This window comes from Castanea sativa, chromosome 4 (assembly GCF_040712315.1).
Source record: "Castanea sativa cultivar Marrone di Chiusa Pesio chromosome 4, ASM4071231v1".
In the NCBI taxonomy this organism is placed as follows: Eukaryota; Viridiplantae; Streptophyta; class Magnoliopsida; order Fagales; family Fagaceae; genus Castanea; species Castanea sativa.
Window position 1 is genome coordinate 8,755,915 of NC_134016.1, and position 9,841 is coordinate 8,765,755.

General features: G+C 36.7%; 2 protein-coding genes across 9 annotated transcripts; one reads left to right on the forward strand and one right to left on the reverse strand.

The window, feature by feature from the left end:
* Positions 1–759: 759 nt before the first annotated feature.
* Positions 760–2,945, reverse strand: LOC142630866 (uncharacterized). The gene is made up of 2 exons (XM_075804921.1): positions 2,680–2,945; positions 760–1,063 (listed from the first exon to the last, which is right to left on the reverse strand). Exons 1-2 carry the CDS (start codon positions 2,829–2,831, stop codon positions 985–987), a joined length of 231 nt encoding a protein of 76 aa, XP_075661036.1. The 5' UTR covers positions 2,832–2,945; the 3' UTR covers positions 760–984.
* A 141-nt stretch (positions 2,946–3,086) lies between these two features.
* Positions 3,087–9,386, forward strand: LOC142632259 (pentatricopeptide repeat-containing protein At1g25360). 8 transcript variants are annotated; one of them, XR_012843766.1, is made up of 7 exons: positions 3,087–3,208; positions 3,842–3,960; positions 4,062–4,157; positions 4,243–7,029; positions 7,755–7,879; positions 7,982–8,093; positions 8,694–9,386. XR_012843766.1 is itself a non-coding variant. In XM_075806684.1 (3 exons), exon 3 carries the CDS (start codon positions 4,341–4,343, stop codon positions 6,732–6,734), a length of 2,394 nt encoding a protein of 797 aa, XP_075662799.1. In that variant the 5' UTR covers positions 3,087–3,208; positions 3,842–3,960; positions 4,062–4,340; the 3' UTR covers positions 6,735–7,362. The 8 variants fall into 8 exon arrangements, 2 of the variants coding, with proteins under 2 accessions (XP_075662799.1, XP_075662800.1); XR_012843763.1 differs by having other exon boundaries at positions 4,062–7,029; positions 7,996–8,093; positions 8,694–9,385; XR_012843765.1 differs by having other exon boundaries at positions 3,141–3,208; positions 3,860–3,960; positions 4,062–7,029.
* The last annotated feature ends 455 nt before the right edge of the window (positions 9,387–9,841 follow it).

The following is a 9,841-nucleotide window of genomic DNA, read 5'->3' on the forward strand; positions in this document are numbered from 1 at the left end:
ATCAGATTGGCTGAAATCACAAACATGAATTCTATGATGTGGCTAGATGCAAATGAGTTGCAACTAGATATTAATGATAAATACGAAAAAAAAAAAAAAAAAAAAAACTTTTGATACACCAAACCATGATCACAAGGATTGGGAGTGTGCCATGATTTCTCTAGGACAAAAAATCCATACGAGTCACATAATAGGAAATCAAGACCACCAAAAAATGAAAAATAAACTAGAGAAAGAGAGAGAAATAACATTTTTGTGTGAGAAAACTATACACAAAAGGTAAAAGAGAATTGGAAATTTATAATAAGAAGATGAGAATAAGAAGAGCAAAAAATAAAGGAAGATAAAAGAATAGAGAAAGAGAGATATTATGGTAGTTAATAGAGGGAAGATGAAAGGGTAAAAATGAGGGGAAAATGTTTGAGAATGTGTAACAATAAGCTAAGAAAATTAATAAAAAGAAAGAGTTAAAAGAGAGAGAGAGTTAGAAGTAAATGGATGATGTGGCTGCTGAAGTGTCTCAACAAAAGCGTAGCAATAATAAATGCTACGCTTCGGTTTTTAGATAGATATAGATGTGATTACAATGTGACTCAATTAACTTAAACTCATCACTATTATTAGGTGAAAGAACAACTAAAATCGATCAAGTGAATAATTTCTCCTCGAACACCTTGATTAGCCCATCCTAATACCCTATTTACAGGATGATGTTATAAAGAACACAAAAATTAAAATCACGGGAGAAATGGCACTTGCTTTTCAAAATAAGTATGGCCTTCTTTGTAAATACATATCAATAATTAAGAGACCAGAGTCTACTAAAACCAAAATTACGATAGTTTAAGTGCATACAATATACCTAAACATTTCACCAAGACTAATTCTACATAAACCATGAAATATTTTGAAAAAAAAAAAGAGAGGCAAAAGGAGCAACTAGGTAACTCTTGTAGACAACACCAGGCTCCCTATATAGACACATTAGTGTTTGTCCTCCTTGGGAATGTCTTTTGGAGGAACCTTTGTTTCCAATTCCTTGGGAACTGCCTTCTCCGCTGTCCTGAAAGATCCATCAGTCATATTAATGTCTATTTAGATGGCACTTACAACCAACTACTTACAAACCTCATAGCAAAAAAACATAAAAACCCTTATATACAATGAACAAAAGAATGAGAGCAATTGGAGAATGGTGTGGCTACAATAAGTTAACACCTACAGAAATGTCAAAACCAGTCACTGAGCACATTAGGAAGACCCAAAGAGGATTTTCAGTCCTAAGTAATAGTCACAATCATCTAGCTCAAGTTTCATTTTGCCATGTCTAATAATTATTTTAATTTGTAGCAGTATTTCCCAAACATGCAAATGCAAGGGTTGGCTGGACAAGTCTTCTATAATATACATTAAAAAAAAATCGTACCAAATGCACAAAAAAATCCCACTTTTGCAAAGCCTAGGAAAGGTGTTTGGTAGGCAAGCTAACCCAAAATATCTTTTTTTATTATTTATTTGGTAGAGGTTGATTCCTGGACTCAAACCTGCAACCTACTGCTTTGGGTCAAAAAAAGTAATACATGACAAAAAAAGTAGCACCACAGCAAAAGCCAAGTAATTCTGTAATTGATGACTGCTTTTTTACCATCTTCCATTTGCAAAGTATGAGCACTTATGCATCATAACCACAAAGAAGGTAATGCAAGGGAAAATAAGAACACAAATAATTCTCGTCCACCATGTAATTTTTTTCATAGTAGATGTTCAAGTAGTATCCAGAATTGCACGTCACCGTTCCAAGAGGTTTGCAAGAACAAGCAATTAAATAGACAAAAAATAATTCTTCAGAAAACTCTACCATAGGAATTGAAGCAGTCAGACTTGTTGGAGGCAGTTTTCATAAACCTACTCCAAAATCCAAACCACCATCAAAGGCAAATTTACTAACCTCAACTTGCTTAGCAGTCAAAGAAAAAGCACATGAAAAGTTGCTTGTGAACTATAGAAAATCCAATATCAGTAAATAGTCATAACTGGAGCTGGAAAGTGCATTGTTACAACACCCTATTGATTTTGAAAATGTTACTAATGATGCAAGAACCCAATTTCTCTTTTCTTTCGTGTGGTACCATTCACGTTTACTAAGAAAACCACTCCTTTTTTTTTTCTTCCTTACAACCCAAATCAAATACCCATAAAACAACTCAAGCAAACCATCTTATAATTCCTAGTTGCACAACCCAATAACCCTTTCTTGAACAATCCTAAACCCAACACAAGCACACAAACAAATATCAGATAAACGGCAAGATCAAAACTTTTTTTTTTTCTTTTTTTTACATATAATAAGAGTAGTGTTATTGATAAAAATTTAAAACAAAAAAGACAAAGGGTTCGCAAAGATGAACACAAAAGAAACAAAGAACAATAAACTCTATCCTGGATGAACAATCCAAGGAACCCCAACACCGAGACCAATCAAACAGTACTTAAACCCCATAAATGGCTGCTATCTCTTATGGGAAAATGGAGCACATGCTAAAGAATACATGAATAGCCGAGTCTCGCTGTGAATTTTAATTAATGGGTCCAATTAATGGGACCCAGTAAGAGCAAAAAATCAAATATGCACAGATCATGTTGATGGAGAGAGAGAGAGAGAGAGAGAGAGAGGTGTACTTGGAGGCAGAGGCGGATTCTTCTTCGAGCCAATGGCGGATGTGCTTGACGTTGCGCCTAAACATGGTGGCAGAATGTTTGACATCGCTCCTCAGCAGTAATATCACTGCGCTCACACCCGCCACCGTCAGTATCAAGTTCGTCAACGCCATTTCTCTTCTTCCTCTTCTTTTTGATAGAAACAGAGATTGACTGTGTGCTGTGCTAGCTTTGAATCGAAAATTTTGATATTTTTATTTATTTATTCAGAACCTAATGTGAGAGAGAGAGAGAGATAAATATGTGGAATATTCGATCGGGGTTTCAAGTAATAGATAGGGGTTTAAGTTTGGGCTTAAACGGTGTCGTTCTCAGGATTATTAATCAAATATAAGAAGTCACCTCTTCGCCTAAACGCCACCGTTTCTCTCTCTGTCTCTCTCTCTCTCTCTCTCTCTTATTTTTACTCATAGTATTTGAGAGAGAATTGCAGCAATGAGTTTGAGCAGCTGAGCCTAAACAGGAGACCCGACCCAAGCTCTGCCTCTATGTATGTTTTTTTTTTTTTTCTCTCTCTCTCTGTTTCTTTTTGTGTCTTATGAAGTAAAACCCGTTTGTACTAAAAAAAAGAAAAAAAAACAATTGATACTTATAATTAAGGGTCCCATGATGTTCTTATTCTCATTGGCAAACAACCCATTTGTTGTAAATTAACGTCTTAATGCCCCCTCTTCTTGGTTTTTGTTTCTGCCTATGTTAACTTCTTAAAGTTCTGGTCTTGATGGGGGGCTAGCTGAGTGTTGAGAAAACAGATGAAAGTTTTTTTTTTTTTTTTCTTTTCTTTTCTTATAGACATACTATGCGTACTAGTTGTAATAGTCTTATGCAGCAGAACCTGTTTGTACTAAAAAAATAATGAATTTTTATAATTAAAGGTCATTTAGGAATAGATAAAGCAAACACAGTAGCATACTAATAGGACACATGATATTAAAATCTGTAGAAGAATATGATAGAAGCCATGGTTATGTGAAAATCTTTGGAAGCCTCCCCTGATGTTCTCATTAGCGAACGACCCATTTGTTGTAAGTTAATGTCTTAATGCCCCCTCTTCTTGTTTTTGGTTTCTGTCTCTTGTAACTTCATAAAGTTCTGGTCTTGTGTTGAACTTGATGTGTTCCAGGATTACTTTTGTCTCCAGAGGTCTTTGGTGGAGTTAATTTGCAGCTTTTTTGATGCATCATGAACTCGGGTTGTAATGTACTATGGGCCACAGCCTAGTATTTATTGAGGCCTAAGCAGGTATACCTGATTATAATTTGATGTTTCTTTAATAGCATGTATACATAATTGATAATTCATGTTATTGAATGGTATTTTGCTCCCATCTATCGGTTGAACAGGTTTTTGTGGCCTATCATACCTCCACGATTGATTTCATTGTCTTAGAACAGATGATTGCATTGCTGTTAATATGCAGAAGCATCCTGGATGGTTTGGTAAGTGTTAACTGCCAAAATTTGCACTTAAATTACATTCTTATTGTAAATAAGTTATAGCAGTTTAACAATAACAACCATGAAGCAATGCTGCCCATCTTGGGTATTGTACTGACAAAGTGACAAGCCTGCCATGTTGGGACTGGGACTGGAAGAGAACCATGACTTGCAAGCTTTCTAAACATGAGAAACACATTGGACATCCGTACGGTGGCCAATCGTTACGCCGCACAACTGCAACTATGTTGCTCCCAAAGATCAACATCTTACTGCATAGCTCGAACCATCCATGCCCATATGATAGCTTCTGGGTTCAAGCCACGTGGCCACATCCTCAACCGTCTGATGGATATCTATTGCAAATCATCCAATATTGCCTATGCTCTCCACCTGTTCAACAAAATTCCCGAACCAGATATAGTGGCAAGAACGACGTTGATTGCTGCATACTCTACTGCAGGGAATCTAAAGTTGGCTCAAGAAGTATTTGGTGGAACCCCACTCAGTACGCGAGACACAGTTTTTTACAATGCAATGATCACAGCTTATTCACATAATAATGATGGCCATGCTGCTATTGAACTCTTTCGTGACATGAGGCGAGACGACTTTAGGCCTGACAATTACACTTTCACTAGTGTACTTGGTGCTTTGGCGCTAATAGTTGAGGATGAAAAGTATTGCCAACAGATGCATTGTGCAGTGCTAAAGTCGGGAACAGTGTTTGTTACTTCAGTGTTAAATGCGCTTATATCCGCTTATGTTAAGTGCGCATCTTCGCCATTAGCATCATCGTCTTTATTGATGGGTGCAGCTAAAAAGTTGTTTGATGAGATGCCTAAGAAGGATGAGTTAACATGGACAACAATGATTACGGGGTATGTGAGGAACAATGATCTTGATGCAGCCCGTGAAATTCTTGATGGGGTGACTGAAAATATCGGGGTTGCATGGAATGCAATGATTTCAGGTTATGTGCACCATGGTTTTATTCATGAAGCATTAGAAATGTTTAGGAGGATGCATTTGAAGGGGATTCAGCATGATGGGTTTACCTACACGAGTGTAATCAGTGCTTGCGCTAATGCTGGATTGTTCAAACATGGAAAGCAAATGCATGCTTTCATTTTGAAAACAGAAGAGAAACATGAACCAGAATTTTCGTTGTCTGTGAATAATGCATTGGTTTCACTATACGGGAAATGTGGTAAAGTTGAAGAGGCAAGGGAGATTTTTAATAAGATGCTCATAAGAGATCATATTTCATGGAATGCAATCTTGTCTGCATATGTTAATTTAGGGCGCATTGTGGAAGCTAAGTCCTTTTTTAAGGAGATGCCTGAGAGGAACCTTCTGACATGGACAGTGATGATATCTGGTTTAGCACAAAATGGGTTTGGAGAGGAAGGTTTGAAGCTGTTCAACCAAATGAGAATAGAGGGTTTTGAGCCATGTGATTATGCGTTTGCAGGAGCAATTACATCTTGTGCAATGCTTGGAGCTTTGGAGCATGGACGTCAGCTCCATGCTCAACTAGTTAAGTTGGGGCATGATTCAAGCCTCTCAGCTGGAAATGCACTTATCACAATGTATGCTAGATGTGGCATTGTTGAGGCTGCAAATTGTGTGTTCCTTACAATGCCTTGTTTGGATTCGGTATCTTGGAATGCCATGATTGCAGCTTTAGGACAACATGGACATGGTCTCCAAGCAATAGAACTTTTTGAACAGATGTTGAAGGAAGATATAGTACCTGATCGAATAACTTTTCTCACTATTCTCTCTGCTTGCAGCCATGCTGGTTTAGTCAAAGAAGGACATCATTATTTCAATTCAATGCGTGGTTGTTACAATATAACACCGGGTGAAGATCATTATGCTCGATTGATTGACTTGTTGGTTCGAGCTGGGAAGTTTTCAGAAGCAAATGATGTGATTGAATCAATGCCTTTTGAGCCAGGTGCACCAATTTGGGAGGCTCTTCTTGCTGGTTGCCGAATTCATGGGAACATGGATTTAGGGATTCAAGCTGCTGAACGACTCTTTGAACTAATGCCACAACATGATGGGACCTATGTACTTTTGTCAAACATGTATGCCACTGCAGGCAGGCAGAATGATGTGGCTAAGGTACGGAAATTAATGAGGGACCGGGGTATTAAGAAAGAGCCTGGTTGTAGTTGGATTGAGGTTGAAAGCAAGGTTCATGTGTTCCTGGTTGATGATACTGTGCACCCAGAGGTGCAAGCTGTGTATAATTATCTAGAGCAATTGGTACTTGAAATGAGAAAACTTGGTTATGTCCCTGACACAAAGTTTGTGCTGCATGATATGGAGGAAGCACAAAAGGAGTCTGTCTTGTATACTCATAGTGAGAAGCTTGCAGTTGTTTTTGGGATTATGAAGCTTCCTCTAGGAGCCACAATTAGGGTTTTCAAGAACCTTAGGATTTGTGGGGATTGCCATAATGCATTCAAGTTCATGTCAAAAGTAGTAGGGAGAGAGATAGTTGTAAGAGATGGGAAGAGGTTTCATCATTTTAGAAATGGTGAATGTTCTTGTGGCAATTACTGGTAGCTGGATATTTTGTCAGCCAATTATCTTTGCGAAGTTACAATTAAAGAGAGAACGCCCTACTCCTCTTGTTCTTTTTGGTAGCCCCATGGTGGTAATTTATAAAATGGTCATTCTTGCCAATTATGGATCGAACTATTGAAACACATAATTACCCCCAAACTACTTTTGGAAGACTACCCAAAGGACGATGTATGAGTTTTTCACTTCTGTCTGGATTTTCTTTTACAAAAGATGTTGAAGCTCAATACTGCAAATTCGTAAGTGTTTTGGATACCAGAGTGGTGCTCTCCGAAAGGTTGATATACCATTTTTGTTTTTACGTTAGGAAAATAATATAATTGTTGGTTAAGCCACTAATTTTGAATATGAAATTTGTTGATATTGCCCTGATGGCAACTGTACTCATCGCATTAAATAGGTGACTTCTTATAAAATTTCTCAGAATAAGTTATAACAGTCTTGCCAATCAGCTATAGCTCAATGCACTTCTTTCTTCTGTAATAATTTGTTGGAGGGTGAGGTCGAGGGTTCAAGACCCATGAGTGCACGTGTAACTTACCAATTCAAAAAAGTACTAACAGTCTCAGTAATGATTTATGGTTACTGTCTTGTGTGTTTCTCTCAAAAATTGCAGTCAAGTACAATAAAATTTTCATTGATGCTTTTTTTGGAACAGTCTGAAGCAAGGAGTTGCTTATAGCTCACTATTTATGTTTGCATTTTTTTTTTGTTTGGTTAATTTTATATGCATGCACTGAAAGAATCCCTGCATTTTAGATAGGGTGGCAAAAGACTGTTAGATGTGTTTATTTTGGAGCAAGGCTTTGCCAAAGATCAATCTATTGATATTCATGTTTTTGTTTCATGTTAGAATTACCATATGGGAGATGAATTCCTTGTTTCAGCTAGGATCTAGGTCAATTGCATTGAGGTGCACCTTAAGGTTTTGTCTTGGATTTTCATGTTTGCTGGTATGCCGCAGATGATACTGTATTCTTGGATTATGTGCTCTGTTTGCAGGCAATCCTTCATGATGCATGCTGCAGCTTGCAGCTCATGACATCCTGGGCTGTTGTGTGCCATGTTTGGTACTTGGAGCTGCAATATATAAAACCTGGAGAGACAGCCATAGAGTTGGCAGAGAGGTATGTTGCATTAAGTAATTAGAACTATCTCATATTTTTAAATAGCTTTTGTTAAATGCAAGTGTTCTTATGCAGTTCTCCTATGTCATAAAAAAAAAAAAGTGTTCTTTATGCAGGATCTGGGACATAATATCTGTTAGAGCAGGTCTCAAAAAGGTTCCTTGGGATGGATATCTAAATTACTCTCGCCATAGTCCAAAACATAGAGACAGAAGTAAGTCCAATCCCTTTCTCCTGTGCAAGTAAATAGAATTAGAAAGATCAAATAAATATACTTGGTATGGCTATTGCTGACCAAAGCAGATAAGTAAGACTGAGCCTATCATAGTTTTTCCTTGGCAAGCATACTGGTCTGGTTACCTTAACCTTTTTATTTGATCTTCCCCTTAAATTATTGCTATTATGCATTAGTTTCACACGCAACTCTAATTACACTAGCTTATTTTTGAATGCCAGTTGATAACTGGTTATATTATTTATATAGAACTGCTTCACAACTATCGTTTGATGGTCTTAGATTGCAGTCTCCCAGATCAGTCTAATCTGTAAACTTTAGTTTTGTCAACATTATCTGTTTTGGAGTTTGATTGACTGCATGTGTTGCTCATGTTGTACTTTCTTTTATTGGATTCTGTGTTAATACTATTAGTATGTCTTATTCATAGAAAAAATCTTCTTGACTTTAGATATAGTACATATTGCTTAGCCATAATTTGGTCTTAGATAAATAGGAGATAATTACTTCTTTTTTTATTTATTGGACCACATGGTAATTACATTTTGAAGCTTTTTTTTTTTTGGGTCACATTTGCAGGCAACAAGTCTTTTCCTTAATGATATGCATATATCATTTCTCTATGGGCTGGTGCTTGAGCTTGGCCATGGTGTATCTTACTCTATATTAGAGATAACTAGATTTCCGGACTGACTTTACGGGATTTTTCCCCTCTTTGTTGGGCTCTTCTAGAATTACTGCAGCCCAGCCCAAGTAATTCGGCTGCCAAGAATCTTGTAGATTCTCCCAATGATGAGAACTTGGATTCTCTTCTCCCACTTATGGTAAGAAAGGACAAAAAAAAAAATGAAAAAAGCAATGTGCTAGGGAAGCTACAAAGATCAATTCATTTTACGTAAGTCCAGAAACTCCTCCAAAGAAGACAATGAATGACTATTTAAAGCAGGTAGTCATAACTTTTTTTTTTCCAAGTTTTCAACTCCACAGGTGAGTGCTCAAGTTCAATCCCTTCAAAGTGTGCTAGTAAACTTTGAAACTATCACTCCTAGTTGGCAGCCAGCGCACTCGGTCTTCACCATCCCTATTAATTTCGATGGAATAGAGAGGCCAAGAAAAGTTTGTAAAAATAAAAAACCATCTTGCAATCACGAATAGCACTAGTAAACAAAACAAAACATATTTGCCTAGGACCCCGGTATGCCATTGCCAACTCATACGGTTCACCGCTAAAGGCTCTTTGTTAAGAGCAATAATGAGAAATAATACTAATTTGGGCTTACTTCCAAGGGGTTTGGGGTGGAGGTTCTAAGTTCGAATTTCATAATGGGAAGCCCCCGTTTGCAGGTTTGGGCTCAATGGGTAAGATGTTACTATAGTAAGTTGGTAACATCTAGGTAAGGAAGCCACTCTGATGATCTTCTCTTACTCTTTTATTTTTTCAAAAAAAAATAAAAAATCATAGTCACCTCCCCACATGGCCCACACCACAGGGTTGGCTCAATACATAATTTAAAATGAAACTTTCTTATATTTAATCGATAACTTTTTGTTAAAATCTCATTTTAATTGATAATATAGTTAAACTTAATTCAATCAATGTAAAAGTATGATTTTATCAATTTTAATATTTTTACAAAAAATAAATCTACCAAAATAACTATAACAAGTATTATCATAGAATTATATATATATATATATATATATATATATATATATTTACTTATATC

Excerpts from the sequence above, each read along its gene's own strand:
- LOC142632259 (XM_075806684.1), top strand. The coding sequence starts at position 4,341 with ATGAGAAACACATTGGACATCCGTACGGTGGCCAATCGTTACGCCGCA.
- LOC142630866 (XM_075804921.1), bottom strand. The coding sequence starts at position 2,831 with ATGGCGTTGACGAACTTGATACTGACGGTGGCGGGTGTGAGCGCAGTG. Across the intron at positions 1,064-2,679 it reads GAATCCGCCTCTGCCTCCAA|GACAGCGGAGAAGGCAGTTC; the intron begins GTACACCTCTCT and ends TGGATCTTTCAG.